The following is a 20,119-nucleotide window of genomic DNA, read 5'->3' as shown; positions in this document are numbered from 1 at the left end:
TCAAAAGACTAAAAATTTAGTTTTATATTGGAGGGAAATTGTTCTGAAAACTGAAAAGGAATCTGATAGCAATTTTCAAGAAATAGAACTAAGAAGGTTGATCAACAGTTGGTCAGAACTTAAATCACTTCATAGTGCAAAAATATGGAGCAAGAATCTTTAAATGTCCAGTTAGGAAAAGCTTAATGTAAGAGAGTTTGATAGTAAAAATATTTATCAAAATAAAAAAATAAAAATGGTGGACTTCCATTGTTCAATGTTTACAGAAAGAGGCTGAAGGGCTATGGTTCAGGGATATTTTAATTCAAATTCCTAAACTGAATAAGGATTTGATGTTAATGGTCTTAATGGTCCATCTCTTTGATTTTAATTTTGCTTACCTCCTTTACATTGCCTTTATATAGATTTTCAGAAATGCATGGCTGAAACACATATTTATACATGCATATATTATATAGCACTATCCCTATATGATGGACCTTTAGAAAAATTAATTTCAGCTCTTAACATTCTTACAGATCTGGATAGCAATTCTGGAAATACCAGAAAAGCATCAAAAGACAGGGATTGAAAAGCATCATTCAGGGAATGAATAGAATTTATATTAAAATGAGAGCTTTCCCAGCTTTGGGAAGCATTATCATCATAATTGGGTATTTTAATTTCCCAGCCATTTATAGTAGCTGACTTGTGTCAAATGATGGGCATCTTTGACTCCCCCTTTTCCCAATAAAAAGTGCTTTGTGTGTGTTATTACTGAAACAAGCTAAATCACAGCCTAGGCAATTTCGACAATATGGGAAGAAATAAAACGTGCCTAAGTATCTTGGAGCAATAGAATTATTTTTTAAAGAGCAATTTCAATTACAATGATATGCCTGAAGTGGGGAACAGATGCCGAAAAGGGGAGGGCGGGGGAATCAACCCAGAGCCTTATATCTGAGGCAAATCTCAGTCTGTAGTGAGATGGAAAAAATGCATGTGTTATTTTTTCAAAAGGGGTTATTGTTTCAAAAGGAAGATAAGCAGGCTTTGAGGTTCTGGTTGCCGCCTCGTCTTCCTAACCCCCTACTGAACAATAAAAAAACCCACCCTCTCTTCAGATATCTATCAACATGTAACAAAAATTACATATCATAGCACTACGGAGGGACAGATTATTTATTTTTTTATTTTTTTAAAAAGGAGAGAAAGAGGCGCCGTGTGGTGGCGGCGGCGGCGAGGAAAAAAAATGGAGAGGGGAGGGGTAAAGGCAGGAGCAGCGGCATCTTTAAATGCTCGAGACCGGCCTCGAGACCACAATTCCCATCACGCCCCGGCAGGAGGCGAGGATGCCTTTCTTCGAGAGAAGCCGCGCAAGGCGCTGCTGGGAAGACGAGTTTCCCGCCACAACATTCACTCCGCCAGTCAAGGCGGCCGGGTAAAAGGGGCCTTTGAGGAGGGGGGGGGGAAGTCCGACGAGGGAGTCGGCTCGCCTCAATGTTTCCCGCCGGGCGCGCGCTCTCCCTTGACGGCCCCCCCGTCGGCTGCCCGGCCCTTGTCCCCACGCCCCCCGGGCTCCGCGCCAGCCCGTCTCTCGCCTTTCTCGGCCTGAGCCTTACCTCAGGCGGGCGCCAAGAACCTTCTTGTGCTGCTTCTGCTCGCCACCGCCGGGGCTCGGCGAACCGGAAGCGCGGAGTGGGGGGGCCCGACGGCGGCAAAAGCTACCGGGGTCGGGTAGGATGGAGGCTGCTGAAACGCGAGGAGGAGGAGCGGGAGAAGATGGAGTCGGCCTCGAAGAGCCGAAAGGTTGCGGGTGCAAGGGGATCCGCTCTTGCCTGCTTTGCGAGGCCGCCCCGCCCCCGCAGGTAACCCACCCGGCCTCAGAGAAGGGGTGGAGAAGAGGGTGGGAATTGTAGGGTGGGAGGGGGAAAGGTCTGAAGTTGGGGAGGGCGGGTGGTCGTCGGGCGGGTCGGCGCCCCAGCTTCGGCGTAAGAGCGCCTCTGAGGACGTGCAGAGTGCGCGTCACTCGAGGAAAGCGTTGGAAGAATCCTAAGCGTAAAAGGCGTTTGCTACAACGGGAAGAAGTTCCCGCTTCAAGGTTGCTGTTATATTTTTAAACATTATATCTTTTAATAGAATTAAAACATTATATCTTTTAATAGAATAGAATATAGAATAGAATTCTTTATTGGCCAAGTGGGATTGGACGCACAAGGAATTTGTCTTTGGTGCATATGCTCTTAGTGTACATAAAAGAAAAAGATACATTTGTCAAGAATCATGAGCTACAACACTTAATGATTGTCATAGGGGTCAAATAAGCCATGAGGAAACAATATTAATAAAACTCTTAAGGATACAAGCAACAAGTTACAGTCATGAGGGGGAGGAGATGGGTGATAGGAAGGATGAGAAAAAACTAATAGGAATAGTAGTGCAGACTTATAAAATAGTTTGATAGTGTTGAGGGTATTATTTGCTTAACAGAATGATGGGGTTCCAGGAAAAAACTGTTCTTGTGTGTAGTTGTCTTGGTGTGCAGTGTTCTAGCCTCATTTTGAGGGTAGGAATTGAAACAGTTTATGTCCAAGATGCAATAAAAATGGATAATGCGATAAAAATGGATAAATCAATTTACTGTTATATTAAAAGAGTCTGCGGAGAGGGGCGGCATATAAATCTAATAAATAATAATAATAATAATAATAATAATAATAATAATAATAATAATAATAATAATAATAATTAGGAAAGCTCAGAAAAGGATATGTGGCAATTTCAGGCAGGCCAATTTTGAGCAACTGAAGAAAGAGGAAAATGTTCCAAAGAAACTTCCCAAACTCTGATTAACATTCAGAAAAGTGTCCCAATACAGATGAATCTACTTTTGAAGTACAGTACAGTGATCCCTCGAGTTTCGCGATCTCGATCTTTGCGAAACGCTATATCGCGATTTTTCCACCCGATGATGTCACTCCCTTCCTTTCTCATCTTTCTTTCTCTCTCTCTTTCTCTATCTTGCTTCTTCCTCTCTCACACTCTCTTCCTCCCTCTCTCATCTCTTTCTTTCCTTCTCTCTCTTTCTCTATCTCTCCCCCTCTTGCTCTCGAGCGGCGGGCGGCACCCAGGGAAGGTTCCTTCGGCCGCCCAGCAGCTGATCTGCTCGGCAGCGCAGTAGCAGCGAGGAGCCGAAGATGGGGTTTCCCCTTTGCGTGGGCAACGGGGAAACCCCATCTTCGGCTCCTTGCTGCTACTGCGCTGCCGAGCAGATCAGCTGCTGGGCGGCCGAAGGAACCTTCCCTGGGTCTTCAACTCCCAGAATTCCCCGCCGCCCACGCAAAGGGGAAACCCCGATCGTGCACCGAGCGGCAGACAAGCGGCGGCCAGACAAGCGGTGGAAAAGCGGCGGCCGGACAAGCGGCGGCCGGAAAAGCGGAGGGCAGGCGGGCAGGCAGGCGGCTCTTCTTCCAAGGTGCGGAAGTAAAAATACCATCTGCGCATGCGCGGCCATGGGAAAAGGGGCGCGCATGCGCAGATGGTGTTTTTACTTCCGCACCACTACATTGCGAAAAATCGAGTATCGCGAGGGGTCTTGGAACGTACTGTACTGCTTTACTCATTATATTCCCCCCCAAAAAATGTTACCTGTGATCCTATTAACGGATTACCTCATCTTTATTTAGGCTTTGCCAGATTATGTGAACTCAGTCCAGAAGCTCAAACCTTTTAGGAATTTGATTACAAAATATATTTACAACATATATATGTATAGTCTGGAGGACAGAAGGAAAAGGGGGGACATGATCGAAACATTTAAGTATGTTAAAGGGTTAAATAAGATCCAGGGGGGAAGTGTTTTTAATAGGAAAGTGAACACAAGAACAAGGGGACACAATCTGAAGTTAGTTGGGGGAAAGATCAAAAGCAACATGAGAAAATATTATTTTATTGAAAGAGTAGCAGATCCTTGGAACAAACTTCCAGCAGACATGGTTGGTAAATCCACAGTAACTGAATTTAAACATGCCTGGGATAAACATATATCCATCCTAAGATAAAATACAGAAAATAATATAAGGGCAGACTCGATGGATCATGAGGTCTTTTTCTGCCGTCAGTCTTCTATGTTTCTATAAGGTTAGAGAATACAAAGATTGCCCAGTCATTTGTTTCCACAATTTTATCTAGACTGTAATTATATGTGTTCAAATCCGGAAAGCTTTAAAATGTGATCAACTTATTTCAGTTATAGATCATCTTCATTAATTGAGAACATAACTATAATAGTATTGAAGTAGTTAAGCACTTTGGACAATTCATGGAAAAGAATATTTTCATTGATAAACTTCAAGAAAGGTTGACATAAATTGGTTTCATCCTACAAAAACAACAACAACCAAAACAAGCCCTGTGTGTATGTGTACATTCGTATGACATAGCTTGAGGATTGATATAAATTTAGTAAGATTCTGATACAGATAGTCTATTTTCTCCTGTTGCTTTTCCGAGGGCAAAAAGCTGAAGAAAAATGTTTTGTTTTTTGTCAGAATTAGGAGGCCATTATTGTGAATAGATTTGTTCTTTCATCTTGTTTTGTTTGGAGCAACTTCTTCTTTCAGGTAACATGTTTTGTATATGTTTGTCAGAATAATTCTAGGATTCTTGGGCATCCTGTTTTTACACTCTAAATTATATTTACACTTGGTATCTTGGGCTGATAAATAATCATTAATAATAATAAAAAATTATTGGATTTGTATGCCGCCCCTCTCCGTAGACTCGGGGCGGCTAACAACAATGATAAAAACAGCATGTGACAATCCAATAATAAAACAACTAAAAACCCTTATTATAAAACCAAACATACACACATAAAGCATACAACCATAATATAAATATTACTTCTGATATCAACAGTGGGCGCAGCAGATTGGATATATCCTGCCTTGATCCCAAAGCCAGCAGTCTGCCCATTGTCTTAGGAATCAGCTTTATTAGAATTTTAAATTAGTACTAAAGAGATACAAGATTACAAATCTCTCTGAGGCCATGATCATCCAGAATGATACTTGACCATTTTCTGTCAGATTCAGCTACTTTGTTTATTAGTTGTAAAATGGAGGAAGAGAGGGCGGATTATTTATTCATTTATCACAATATATTGTTCTAACTTTTCACAAGGTTGAATAGTTTTTAAACTGAACATTAATACAAATAAAAAGGACAAACATACACAAGTCACCGGTATACCTATGGCTGCATTTTGGCCAATTGAACCTTTTGCAATATCTTCACTGGCAGCCCAATTTAAATCATGTAGCTATTACTGTATTATTATTATTATTATTATTATTATTATTATTATTATTATTGTTATTAATTAGATTTGTATGCCACCCCTCTCCGCAGACTCGGGGCGGCCCACAACAGTAATAGAAACAATATAACAGTAAAACAAATCTAATATTAAAATAAAACATATCTAAACCCCCAGCAATTTAAAACCATACAACACATACATACCAAACATAAAATATAAAAGCTTGGGGGAGGATGTCTCAGTTCCCCCATGCCTTGCGACAAAGGTGGGTCCCGAGTAATTTGCGAAAGACAAGGAGGATGGGGGCCGTTCTAATCTCCGGGGGGAGTCAATTCCAGAGGGCCGGGGCCGCCACAGAGAAAGCTCCTCCCCCGGGGCCCGCCAAACGACACTGTCCGGTCGACGGGACCCTGAGAAGGCCAACCCTGTGGGATCCCACCGGCCGCCGGGACTCGTGCGGCAGAAGGCGGCCCCGGAGGTACTCTGGTCCAATGCCATGTAAGGCTTTAAAGGTCATTACTAACACTTTGAATTGTGACCGGAAACTGATCGGCAGCCAATGCTAATTGTGTTATTGGAAAAACATTTTGTTACCAGCTATTGCGAGAACATATCGTTCCCAAAACACTCAGCAGATCCTTATATACCGCTTCTCAAGACATGTCCCAGAGATGCTTTTTCCAAAAAAGCAACTGGACTTTGTTTTTTCTTCTTTGAAAACATTTCACTTCAGGTTCTTTGTACCATATGTGGTGGTCATGTGCTGATGCCAAAGCATATTGCTGTACAGGTAGGCCTGGATTTAGGCCTGGGAACAGTTCAGGGAAAGTTCATGTTCTCATGAACTGACAGTGCTGGGTGATATAATGGGAGTACTGGTTGGTACCATTAGACGCATTCCTTTGCCTAGCTGCCAAGGCTTTTTCAAAGCTTCCTGTGAACTTCTATCAGTAGACCTGCAGTGTTATCTATGGTATGTTGGCATATTTATGAATTACAGCATCATGTAGAACTGTGCATGTGTATTAGCTGGATTTGGTTATAGAGAACAGAATTATAAAAAGATGCTGTGTTAAATAAGTTAGGATAAGTTGCTTCTTTTGGGTCTTTTGGCTTCTTGGCTTTTTCTGCATATAAAGTAAGGCCTTTGGCTTTTTTTCACTCCTACAATGATCTTCGCCTATCTTTGAATCCATTGCAACACAACAATGAATAGATAACAATGATAATTAGAGATAAGGAGAATTCAGAATATTATAGTACTTGGGGGAAATTTTATGATTGGATGGAAAATGAGTATGGGTAGAAAATAATCAACACCAAGTTAAATATTGAACAATTAATAATGTATGCATTGATTAATTGCAGGTTGAAAGTATTACCTGATATTTGTATTGGCCTGATTGATCAAATGATTGGTTAATATTATTAAATATGCAATGATAAATTAACTACATTAATAATTGTATTGGCTGTTTGATTTGTTAAGTACTATTATCTATTCACACATTGATTATTTTTAACTATAGATTAATTATTAATAATTGTGTTGGCTATATGAGTTGTTAAGTATTATTAACTATTCACACATTGATTAATTAATTTGTTAGCTATAAATTAATTATTGTTTAATTAATTTTGTTAGATACTGATTGATAACTGATATTAATCAATTTGTCAGACAATATTTGTTTATTGAACATGCCAAGCAAAAAACTCAAAAAAACCCTCTACAACCAAACACCATCAAAATGAAGACATCTCTACCAGTGACGACAAATGCTACAAATGTAATAAAACCACCAAAGAGGATGATAAACTCAAAAAATGCCACCTATGCTCAAAATATGCCCACAATACCTGCCTAGAAATAAACAAACAGCCATTTTTCTAAAAACAGCTGCCACATTTCCTCACTTCTCTCCAGCATGTCTACCAATACTGGATGGATAACCTAATTACCATGTCTGATAGATTCCAAACCTTGGAAACAACCATAAAAACACAACAAACATTGATTCATTGAGTCAATAGAAACATGCATGGAAGCACATTTTGAAGCATGTTTTGCATCATTGGAAAAAAAAATACAGCACAGATAAAGAAAATTCAGTTGCTCCAAATCATATTTCAATACAACAACCACTACCTCAATCACAAGCTCAACAGCCACTACCTCAACCACATGCACAACCACATACGTCTACTGCCGCCCTGAGTTGCTTCGAGAAGAGCGGCACAGAAATCTAATAGATGGATGGACGGATGGACAGACAGACAGATAGATAGATAGATCGCAACCATCCAAACGATATATCTTTACTCTTCAAAGACACCCTTGAGCATGAACAGAAATGTAATAACACTATCTTATTTGGGCTAGATGTCACCGATGAACCTGATACCTTAAAGGTTCGCAAAATTATAGCACAGCAATCTCCTCTGAAGACATCATTGAAATCTCTAGAGATGGCCCCGAGTTTAAGTATAAAGACAGCTTGGGGGCCCCACAATTCTGTAGAGTAGTTTGCAAGGATGAATCTAGCAGACATAAATTCTTATTACCAGAAATGTCACCAATCCCAGCAAACCTTGCTCACGGTCTGACCTATCCATTTTACAACGAATCTGCTCCTGTGAACTCCGAGCAGTACTAAAAAGACGTCAAGACCAAGAACATACTGACCTCTATATTGACTAACAGACTGCATCAAAACTAGGTCTCGCAATCTACCATCCAATCCCCAATTACCCAAAACCAATCCCTCATCACCCAAAACTAGGTATGCACGCCCCTCAGTATCACCCACAGCTGATCTTAAATGCAAGCTAATGAATGCAAGAAGCATCATAAACAAAATACCTGAACTCCTCTCCTTACTGAAAACTGCTAAATTCGACATTATGTTTGTATGAGAAATAGGGCTGAACACATCCCTCCCTAACTCCATTATCACAGTGAGAGATTATCACATTTACTGATCCGATCATGAAACCTGCAGAGGAGATGGAGTTGCCATGTACAAAAATATCACTAAACCTTAAAAATATCCAAGTTAGACATGATCTCGATCTTCCAGAAACCATCATCTGCGAACTGACGTTAAATACCACACTTCACTTCCTACTATGCTACAGAGCCTATGATTATGACATCACATATGTGAACAATTTAACCTCACTACTAACATAGGCAGCCTCCTACCCTCGCCCTCTTATTTTTCTTGGTGACCTCAATCTACTTCATAACTGGACCCTAAATGAATGTTCAACTGAAGCCATACACTCGACCCTTTAAAATGCTACCGTGTTTCCCCGATAGTAAGACCCCCCCCGATTGTAAGACATATGGGGGGTTTCAGGGGGGTCGGCTTATATAAGCCATACCCCGAAAGTAAGACATATGTCTTACTTTCGGGGAAACACGGTATAAACGGTATTGCGGGGGGGCGATGACATTGCTTCCAAGCTCCCCGCGCGCCCCTCGCCTTCGCTCGCCGCGGCGCCACCGCCTCTTCCCCTGCCGAGGCTCAGCTGCAAGCGGCCAGCGAGGCCGATCGGCTCCGAGGCGAGCGGCCGGAGCTGCGCCCTCCTTCGCCCGCCTCCTTTCCGCTCGCCTCAGAGCCGAGCGGCCTCGCTGGCCGCTTGCAGCTGAGCCTCGGCAGGGGAAGAGGCGGTGGCGCCGCGGCGAGCGAAGGCGAGGGGCGCGCAGGGAGCTGCGCCCTCCTTCACCAGCCTCCTTTCCGGCAGCTCCCTGCGCGCCCCTCGCCTTCGCTCGCCGCGGCGCCACCGCCTCTTCCCCTGCCGAGGCTCAGCTGCAAGCGGCCAGCGAGGCCGCTCGGCTCCGAGGCGAGCGGCTGGAGCTGCGCCCTCCTTCGCCCGCCTCCTTTCCGCTCGCCTCGGAGCCGCTTGCAGCTGAGCCTCGGCAGGGGAAGAGGCGGTGGCGCTGCGGCGAGCGAAGGCGAGGGGCACGCAGGGAACTGCCGGAAAGGAGGCGGGCGAAGGAGGGCACAGCGGCGGCCGCTCACCCTTTTTGACTGCCCATCCACCCCTTGACCTGCCTTTAGCCAGCCAGCCGAGCGTCCGTGTCGCCGCGGAGTTGGCCTCCCCTGCCGAGAAACATTGCCGGGAGCGGCGAGGGGATGCTCCCCGCAACCCGCCGAACGTCGAGGTCGGCGCCCGCCTCCTTTCCGGCAGCTCCCCGCGCCCGAAGACGAGCCGGCCCCGGTGCCCGGGACAATGTAAGACATACCCCCAAAGTAAGACACAGTGGGGCTTTTGGGGGTAAAAAGATAGTAAGACACTGCCTTACTATCGGGGAAACACGGTATTACTGTTTAACCTAAGGCTTAAACAGCTAGTAACAAAAAAATCTAGACTTGGCAATTGTCTTGATTTCGTCTTCTGCAACAGTTTACACTCAATTTATGGACTACAAATAATAGAGCCTTTTTCCAACAGTGATCATAGCATGATTGACTTTTGTCTCAATACATGTCCTTACATAAACAACCACATTACAAGGATAACCAATTACAACTTTTAAAAAGCCAACTACGATATCATAGATGCTGACCATTCATCTCTTGATTGGCAAACATTATTCTCTGACTGTAATGCTGCTGAAGAATGCTACAATATCATTTTGCTCAAAATAAAAAGAGCCATTAAATTATATGTACCACTGATTATCACCAAAACCAAGAAAAACAAATTACCCATAAAAATAAGGAAGCTCCAATCCAAAAAAGATGCCTTTGGGGGGAAAACAAATCTAGCTTCATTGCTAACTTTAAAATCCACTGCAAAAATCTATGTCACCAATTAAAGACCGAATGTACCAATTATCACATCAATCAAGAAGAAAACCACCTACGCACAAAATCCACATGCGCCTTCTACAACTTTGCAAACAACAACTCAAAGACTCTAGATCCATCACACCCCTCAAAGGACCAAGTGGTAAAGAATATAATGATGAAACCGCTAAAGTCAATCTCTTTAACACATTCTTTGGCTCCATCTTTGTAAACAGCAATGGCTCATGCCCAATATTTCCTAGTCACACCAAACAACTGCAACGATCTAACACAAATTGATTTTACAGAAGATAATGTTGGAAAAGCATAATGCAACCTAAAACTATATCTATCTATTGGACCTGACCGTCTATGTGTATATTTCTTAAAAAGCTCTCCACAACCATAGCTGAACCTCTAAGCATAATTTTTGAAAAATCCCTCAGGATAGCCTCTTACCCAACTTGTGGTCACTAGCCGCAGTCATTTCTATCTTCAAAAAAAGAGATTCAAGTAACGTTGAAAATTACAGCCCAATCTCTTTATGTGTCACCTGCAAAGTCATGGAATCAATCATAAATCAATCCATTACTTTCCACCTAGAAACTAACAATTTACTCTCTAACAAACAATTTGGTTTCAAAGAAAAATTCTCCTGTAACCTACAACTCTACACTGTAAAAATATATGAACTTCACAACTTGACCAAGGTAAATCAATAGACACAATTTACATAGATTTTTGTAAAGCCTTTGATTCAGTAGTACACAACAAACTATTTCTGAAACTAAAATTTTACGGCATCTCCAGTCCCCTTTATGATTGGATAACTGTTTGTCAAACAGACAACAAATGCTTAAAATAGGGAGTGCCCTATCAAATCCTGCACCTGTCAACAGTGGTGACCCTCAAGGCAGCATTCTAGGACCAACACTATTCATTTTTAACATAAATGACCTCTGTGATCATATTACAAGCAACTGTGTTCTCTTTGCAGATGATGTTAAGCTACTGTATTTAACACCATCAACAATACTTCTATCCTTCAAAAAGACCTTGACTATGTATCAGAATGGTCAGACAACTGGCAACTTCAAATCTCAACTAATAAATGCTCTGTCTTACACATCAGCAAAAAGAATCAGAACACAAAATAAAGCTTGGAGGACATGATCTTGTAGATGACCCTCACTCTGCCAAGGACCTTGGAGTACTCATATCTAGTGCCAGAGCCCTTTGTAACCTTATTGCCAAAAAGGCACTAAGAGTTGTTAACCTAATATTGCATGGCTTCTCCTCTGCCAATATTGCACTACTAACCAGAGCATACATAACATTTGCCAGACAAATTCTCAAATATAGCTCATCTGTCTGGAACCCGCACTACATATTGGACATTAATATAATTGAGAGAGTCCAGAAATATTTCACAAGAAGAGTCCTCCACTCCTCTGCTCCCAACAGAATACCTTATTCCACCAGACTTGGAATTTTGGGCTTAGATAACTTAGAGCTACGTCGCCTTCGATCTGATTTAAATGTAGTTCATAAAACCATCTACCACAATGTCCTACCTGTCAATGAATACTTCAGCTTCAACCGCAACATTACGTGTGCACATAATAGATTCAAACTCAATGTAAACCGCTCGAAAATACAGAGTGGTCAATGCCTGGAATGCACTACCTGACTGTGGTTTCTTTCCCCAACCCCAAAAACTAACCTTAGACTGTCTACAGTTGATCTCACCCCATTGCTAAGAGATCTGTAAGGGGTGTGCATAAGCACACCATCATGCCTATTGTCCAAATTTACCTGTACCTACTTTGCTTTTGTTTATGCTTATACCATACCTTCTACATGTTTTGACAAATTAAATAAATAAATAACATTCCATTTGTTGTGATCAGCCCAACTCTTTACAGTGCTGTTAAGTGCTGAGTCAGCTATGGGTACGGTTAGTTTTATTAGCATACTGGTTAAACCCAATCCTGAACTGAAAAATTGATGGTTGCCTCCTAAGGGAGCAGAGCAAGGCAAGGCGGGCTTTCCTCCCTAGCGCAGTGATGGCTAACCTTTTTTCTCTCAGGTGCCCAAAGAGCATGTGTGCCTGCTATCGCGCATGCATGAATGCCCACACTCATAATCCAATGCTGGGGAGGGTGAAAACCATTTCCCCACCCCACCCGGAGGTCCTAGTTTCCGGCCTGTTTCCCAACTTCTAGTTGGCCCAGTAGGCTCGTGTTTTGCCCTTCCCAGGCGCCAAAGGCTTCCCTGCAGCCAGGAGAGGATAAAAAAGCCCTCTCCCATCCCCATGGAGGCTCTCTCGAAGCCAAAAACACCCCCCAGAGCCTCTGTGTGAACCAAAAATCAATTGGCCAGCACACACATGCACATTGGAGCTGAGCTAGGGCAACGGCTTGTGTGCCAGCAGATATAACTCTGCGTGCTGCCTGTGGCACCTGTGCCATAGGTTTGCCATCACTGGACTAGCAGTTAATATAACACGTAGGAATTGTGCCCAAAAGCACATTAACGCAAGTGATTAGAAGGCTGTATTTCTGCCAATTAGAAAATGTGACAAATAGCAAACGTGAAGATCAGATTTAGTTACTAATTTCCTTTTCACATTTTAATTTTTTCCTCAGAAAAGTGCAAATTTCGTTTACTGCCCACTGACTGGCTTAGCTGTGGGAGAGAAACAATCAGAATTTGAAGGCTGGGCTTTTCGGTTTCCAGGAGTTTTTTTGCTGGAAGATTTTATAAACACAAATGAGGAATATCAAATGGTTGAGCTAATGGATCGGAGCACATGGAAGCCATCACAATCTGGCCGAAGAAAACAGGTCTTGTGTCTCAAGCTTAAATTCTTCCTTACTTTGGGAAGCAGGGATGGGGTTATCTTTCAGTGTTTATCTTAGACTATCTTTGTTTAGTTTTTTACTTCTTTCTTCCATTCATTCTCTTTGTGATTTTTTTTCCAAAATAAGTTAAAGCAACAGAGAAATGTTAGTAGCACCTCTGGTGCAACTACTTTCATTCTGTTTTAATCATGATAAGTATTTGGTTTATTTTATCAGGGTTTATTCAGTCCAGTTTTCTTGGTTTACTTGAGAAAATGAATTATGAACACATCATAGGCTGTATTATCTTCAGAGAGGGGCGGCATACAAATCAAATCAAATGAATGAATGACTGAATGAATGAATAAATAAATAAATAACAGATGGTTGAACAGAATAACAGAATTGGAAGGGACCTTAATTCAACCCTGTGGTCAGGCAGGAAACCATGATGGCGAACCTATGGCACGCATGCCAAAAGTTGCACGCAGAGCCTTATTGGTGGATATGTGAGCTCAGGTCTGGTACTGATTTTCGAGCCTTCTGGGCCCACTGGGAGTCAGAAAATAGCCTGTTTCCCACCTCCAGAGAGGGTAGAGAAGACCCTTTTTTTTGCTCTCCCTAAGCTCCAAAATCTTTCTAGCAGCCTGGGGAGGATGAAAACAGCCTTCCCTACGCCGGATATTTCCCAACTTGGAACAGGCCATTTCTGGCCTTGGGAGGGCCTCCAGATGGTGGGGAAGGCCGTTTTCATCCTCCCCAAGCTCCTAGAAATGACTGTCTTCTTAAAAACTTCCAGTGTTGGAAAATCCACAACTTCTGAAGGCAAGTTGTTTCACAGATTTATTGTTCTCAGTCAGGAAATTTCTCCTTAGTTCTCTTTGATTAGTTTTCATCCATTATTTCTTGTCTTGCCTTCTGATGCTTTGGAGAATAAGTTAACCTTCCTCTTCTTTCTGCCAGACCCTTAGACACTGTCAGTTTGTGATGCAAAGTATTATGCCAACCATCTTCTTAGACAGAAGTACATAAGCACATATATACAGTGGTACCTCTACCTAAGAACACCTCTACTTACGAACTTTTCTAGATAAGAACTGGATGTTCAAGATTTTTTTGCCTCTTCTCAAGAACCATTTTCCACTTATAAACCCAAGCCTCCAAAACTGCAACCGGAAAAGGCAGGGAGAAGCCTCCGTGGGGTCTCTCTAGGAATCTCGTTGGAGATCGCATGCATTATTTGCTTTTACATTGATTCCTATGGGAAAAATTGCTTCTTCTTACAAACTTTTCTGCTTAAGAACCTGGTCATGGAATGAATTAAGTTCATAAGTAGAGGTGCCACTGTGCTTGCCCGTGTTTCAACAGAAAGAGCAGTGAAAGGGAGAAAAGCTAGAACGATAATTTTGAGGTGAAGGAGTAGCTGCACTGAGAAGAAAAACAAAACTGAGCTAAAGGTGCATAACTGAAATCTCATTGTGAGAAAATCTCTAGATTGACTGGCAACCAATGCAGCTTGCATAAAGATGAAGTAATATGGACGTATCTTGGTAAACCCATAATTCCACACGCCGCTACATTTTGCACCAGCTGAAGTCTCTGTACACTCTTCAAGGGTAGTGAGTGACTATGCGGAGCACCTCCTATTCAAGGTAGGGCCGCAATTGCAAAAGCCCCACTAGCCACAGCTGAGAGATGTTCTTTTTTATTTTATTTTTTCTTTTATTTTTCTCAACTTTTCGACAGTGCAATATTATATACCTTCAATCTTCAATACAATACAATGAATTTACATTTATATTTACATTTGGTGTTTATTATCCAACAAAATCCTTTACTTTTATCACCTGGAAAACTTTCATACAAGGTATAAGTTTTTCAATATCATTATACAAACTTACAATACTATTTGCTATTACATCTCATCTGTTTCAATTTTTTTCAATTCAATTTATTAGATTTGTATGCTATTTGCTTTTCCTTATCTATTAAATTTTATTACATTTAGGCCAAAGTGTCTATTTTCAATTGTCATGCATTCTTATTTACTTCTTAAAAATTTCTTTATCCTTATCATATACTAATTGCCCTTCAAAAATATTTTTCAATCTTAAATATTAATTATCCATATTTTATCATCCAAATCTTACAAGATATTATAATAACATGTTATTTTCAAGGAAAGAAAGGAAACAAAATTATATCAATTAAATCTACTTAATTTCTATCATTACATATCAACACAATCAATTTTTTAGGACATTATTCAATTCTTAATAAAAATATATTCTATAATTCCCAAGCGTAGTATTTAATTAATCGTCCTTCTTTCCATGTCCTTTCTTCCTATTAATTCATTCAATATACCGTAAGAATAAAGTATAGTAACAATATAAATCTAGAAAGCATCAAGCATAAATTCATTTCAAAAAATAATTATCCTGCTCAATTTATACATTTTTAAATCTTAGTCATATTTACTCTGGGTATTTCTTTTTCTTTTACTCTGCCTTCCATTGAATTTCCCAATTGTATAACAACATATTATAATAGCCATATGATTTCAAATAGAAATTGATCATAAATTCATCCATTTGTCAAATCAGTTATTCTTTTGAAGTTCCCTCATTGTCCAAATCTTCTTTCCTCCGTTCTTCTTCTTTACCACATTCAGTCTATTTGCTTAACTCAGACAGTTCCTAGATTTTTTTCCATCGTCCAACAGTCACAACTGATATACTCCTTTTTTCCCCTCATAGGTAAACAAAGAAAGTTCTTTGCATCTTCACTATAGTAGTAGATAAGGTTTCCCAAAACAAAGGTCAGCATTTGTCAGAAAATAAATTCAAAATTTATCTTGTAATGACTCCTCCAACCAGCAAGTGGGGATCTTTTGCAAATTCCATAGAGTTCCTTAAAATTATTTTCTTACTTGAAATATTAAATCTCTTGGCAAATAAAAAGCAAAGTTAGAGTTATAATTTGACTACATGCAATCAAGTCAGTGTTAACATCACAACCATATAGATTTTCTCTGTGACAATATGTCCTGAATGTGATTATTTTAGTCCACCTATCACCGTTGTAACTCAATCCATCACACTCCTGGTCACTCTAATTCTACCTCCCTCCCCCATCCACCCGCAAATATAGAGTTCTCCAGAGAATTAAATTTTCACATAATGTGTCCAAAGTATGATAATTGGAGTTTGGGGTTATTTGTGCCTTGAATGAGAAACAAATCCTATTTTGTTTTGTTTGAAAATTGAGGACAGTGATTTCTTGGGTACTAGCCAGCTAAGCAATCAATAAATATTGTTCAGTTGTTAAACAGGAAATATGTTGCAGGTAGCAATTTCAGGAGCATTTAAAGCACAATTAATCACCAGGATAAAAATCCTGCTGGAATATGTTGACTCATTAAACTGCCATATTGGACAAAAATCATCAATTCAATTCAATTCAATTTATTAGATTTGTATGCCGCCCTTCTCCGAATACTCAATAGTCTGACATTCTGACATTTTAGATCGTTCAACACTTTATATGTCAGATACAAAACAGTTATAAATTCTTATACTGAAATCAAACTTGGCTGTATAAATATTTGTGGTGGATTTTGTTTTGAAAAAATAGATTTGTTTTCAAAATTTGTTTTAGATATACAGTACATACCAGTGATCGCGAACCTATGGCAGGGGTGCCACAGGTGGCACGCAAAGCCATATTTGCTGGCACACAAGCCATTGCCCTAGCTCAGCTCCAACATGCATGTGTGTGCCAACCAGCTGATTTTTGGCTTGCACAGAGGCTATGGGAGGGCATTTTTTGCTTCCAGAGACCCTGGGGGAGCATTTTTACCCACCTTCGAATCCAGGGAAGCCTTTAGAGTCTGGGGAGTGCAAAACACAAGCCTACTGGGCCTACCAGAAGTTGGGAAACAGGCCATTTCTGGCCTCCAGAGGACCTCCGGGGAGCGGGGTAAGCTGTTTTCACCCTCCCAAGGCATTGAATTATGGGTGTGGGCACTCGCGCATATATGATAGTGCATACGCAGACTCTTTTGGCACCAGAGGAAAAAAAGGTTCGCCATCACTGGTATATACCCTGTTTTCCCCATAATAAGACATCTCCTGATAATAAGCCCAATTGGGCTTTTGAGTGCATGGCAATAAGGTCAATCACTTATTTCAGGTTTAAAAAAAATATAAGACAGGGTCTTATTTTCAGGGAAACACAGTAATTTAAATTAAAATTATAGCCAAGAGTTTGTTGTTCAGGAAGCAGCACTGTTTGACTGTGTGTATCAATCTCAAGTAGAATCTATACATTAATATTCTTACCTTGTTAGTGCAGGTGGTGGACTAAAAATAGTCTGCATTTTTTTTAGAGATGCAATCTGATTTTGGGATTTCATTGTTCACAGTCTTCATCTTTTAATTCAGCCTTCCTCAAATATTTTTTGCTCTTTTTTAATAGGACTACGGCCCCAAAGTGAACTTCAAAAAGCAGAAATTGAAAGCTGGCGATTTTTCTGGGTTGCCCAGCTTCAGCAAGGAGATTGTGGCACGAATGAAAAAATATCCAGTTCTTGAAAGTTTTTCTCCCGTTGAGCAGTGCAATTTAGATTACGATCCCGAGAGAGGATCTGCTATTGACCCACATTGGGATGACTGGTGGCTATGGGGAGAAAGGTTGGTGAGTTTAAACATGCTCTCAGATACCGTACTTTCCATGTCCTGCGACTCAGAGGACACCCTCCAGTTATTTCCTCTGGTTCTTCAAGAAAACAAGCCAATGCACAGGTATACGTCTGATATTTCTCAAGGAGATCAGATTAATGATTGCAATCTTCCAGAAAGACTAGGAAGCAATGATTGTTCAGCCACAAAGTTAGTCCCACTCAGAGAAATCCTGGTTGCTATTTACCTCCCTCGGAGATCACTAGTCGTTCTCAGCGGACCTGCTCGCTACCAGTGGAAGCATGCCATTTATCGCAACCATATTAAAAGTCGCCGCATATGTATCACCTTCAGAGAATTGACTGCTGAGTTTAGTCTCGGAGGAGAACAGGAAGAGCTGGGTAACAATCTCTTGGACATTGCTCTAACATTCAAGGGATCACCTGTATAAGCCCCAAAGCGAAAGCATTGAGGCTTTTCTTTGGCTTCTATATATTAATGCTCAGGGCTTTCATAAACCTGCTTCTTTTTTTCCCTCCCTAGAGCGAAGGGAGGCATTCATTAATCTTACAAGGGAGCTTCTCAGAGTTACTTTCTAGAATTTATTTTTATTTTATTTATTTGATTTCTATGCTTCCCTTCTCCTGAGACTCAGGGTGGCTGAGAATGTCTTACTTCCCCACTATAATTAAGATAATTTGAATTCGTTTTTTAAAATCTACACTGTGGCTCTCCAGATATCACTAAATTTAATTAATTTATGTTAGCAGTGAAGAGAATACATGCATCTTCTTTGGAATTAGATTTTCTTTGAAAGTTTATTTGTAGCACATAGTCTGTGGCTTATGTGTCAGTGTAGTGGTACAACACCACAATCCTCATCCTTAGCTGACTAACACGGCCTGTTGAGAGTTGTAATTCGCCATCTGGAGGGCCATAGATTATATGTTCAGATGTATTAATTAAAAGTGTTATATTTCTTATCCCTATTAAAATAATTAGTTTTAAGAGTGGGTATATATTCACTGTTCTCCTTATTTTATTTAACTCAAACTCAAATTTTAATATAAGAGAAATAAATTAAAGAGTTTTTAAATCCTTCTCAAAAATTATGGCATTTGTTCAAAGATGCCATCCTTGATATATACCAACAAAATACCTATTAATCACAAGTTGATGATCAATATCTAAGCTGATTTTTAAAGACTGGTGAATTTACATATGCATAAATACCAGAACATTCATATGTTATCTTTACCTTCCAATCTGTCTCACAGATGTCCTTGTATAGGTTTTTAATTAACCAATTTTTTAAAAAAATGTAAAAAAAATGACTAGAAAATGGAGGGTGGGGGGAGAAGCTGATCAAAGAAATAAAACCACAGATACATTTTTTTAAAAATGTTCTTCAAGTTGATTCCTATTGACTGCCTGGATTAGGCAGTCTTGGCAAGATTTTTGGAAGAGTTTCCCATTGCTTTCTTCTCAGGGCTGAGAGAGAGTGACTGGTCCAAGTTATCCAGCTGGTTTTGTACCAGGCAGGACAAGGACTTGGAGTTTCCTGGTTTATAATTTGATGCCTTAACCACTACAGCAGGACTCCTCAAGCCCCAAGCTGTAGCCCACTACCATGTCTCAGCCCATTCAGAACCGGTCTACACGAGAGGTTGGGCACTCACTTATGTGCGAAGCTCCATTTGTATGAGTGGTAAGCATGTGTGCCTGCTGTTTGCACAAATGGAACTGCTCACATTTGTGCGCGTGCCTGCCACTCACACCGAACCATCCCCTCTGCTCCGCCCACCAGGCCACCAAGCTGGAAAGGTTGGGATCTGCTACACTACAGTAAACTGGCTCCCAACAATCCTCATCCTTTTCTAACTACAGTAGTACCTCTAGATACGAGCTGCTCCACATGCGAGTATTCCAAGTTACGAGCCACGACGTGAGCAAAATTTCTGTTCGACACCCGAGCTCAAATTCGGGATACGAGCCGAGCTTCCACTAGGTGGCGCAAGAATCCTTGCTTCTGGTTATCTCGGCCAGGAAAAACAAAGTCTAAAGCCATTTGTTCCAGATACGAGTTGATCGACATACGAGCTCCGTTCTGGAATGAATTAAACTCGTATCTAGAGGTACTACTGTAGTTTAATAGACATATGAATAAAATGATGCCATAATTCATTATTGTCCTCTAGAGCTGATCTTAATTATGTCCATTTTCTTTGTCCAAAAATTAAAAAAACGAAGCAATTTCATTTCCATGATGGCATGGTGGTTAGAATGTAGTATTGCAGGCTAATGCTGCTGACTGCAAGGGGTTCAAACCTTACCCACTCAAGGTTGACTCAACCTTCCATCCTTCAAAGGACCCAGATTGTTGGGGGCAATATGCTGACTCTGTGAATCGCTTAGAGAATGCTGTAAAGCACTGAAGTGCTAGTATGTAAGTGTGTACTGTTGCTACTGCTATTCCCAACAATATAAATGCAA

At 40.9% G+C, this 20,119-nt stretch overlaps 2 protein-coding genes across 2 annotated transcripts in view; one reads left to right on the top strand and one right to left on the bottom strand.

Moving 5' to 3' along the window:
* The window catches only part of LRWD1 (leucine rich repeats and WD repeat domain containing 1), a 54,167-nt gene extending 52,253 nt beyond the window's left edge, over window positions 1-1,914 (bottom strand). Inside the window, exon 1 of the mRNA XM_070735211.1 lies at window positions 1,602-1,914. The gene's annotated coding sequence lies outside the window, so the exon portion shown is untranslated. The remainder of the gene's footprint in view (window positions 1-1,601) is intronic.
* ALKBH4 (alkB homolog 4, lysine demethylase) lies at window positions 1,255-19,010 on the top strand. The gene is made up of 3 exons (XM_070735212.1): window positions 1,255-1,847; window positions 12,750-12,947; window positions 17,424-19,010. Exons 1-3 carry the CDS (start codon window positions 1,722-1,724, stop codon window positions 18,075-18,077), a joined length of 978 nt encoding a protein of 325 aa, XP_070591313.1. The 5' UTR covers window positions 1,255-1,721; the 3' UTR covers window positions 18,078-19,010.
* The last annotated feature ends 1,109 nt before the right edge of the window (window positions 19,011-20,119 follow it).

Source organism: Erythrolamprus reginae, chromosome 1 (assembly GCF_031021105.1).
Source record: "Erythrolamprus reginae isolate rEryReg1 chromosome 1, rEryReg1.hap1, whole genome shotgun sequence".
Taxonomy (NCBI): Eukaryota; Metazoa; Chordata; class Lepidosauria; order Squamata; family Dipsadidae; genus Erythrolamprus; species Erythrolamprus reginae.
This window is presented reverse-complemented; position numbering and strand designations above follow the sequence as displayed.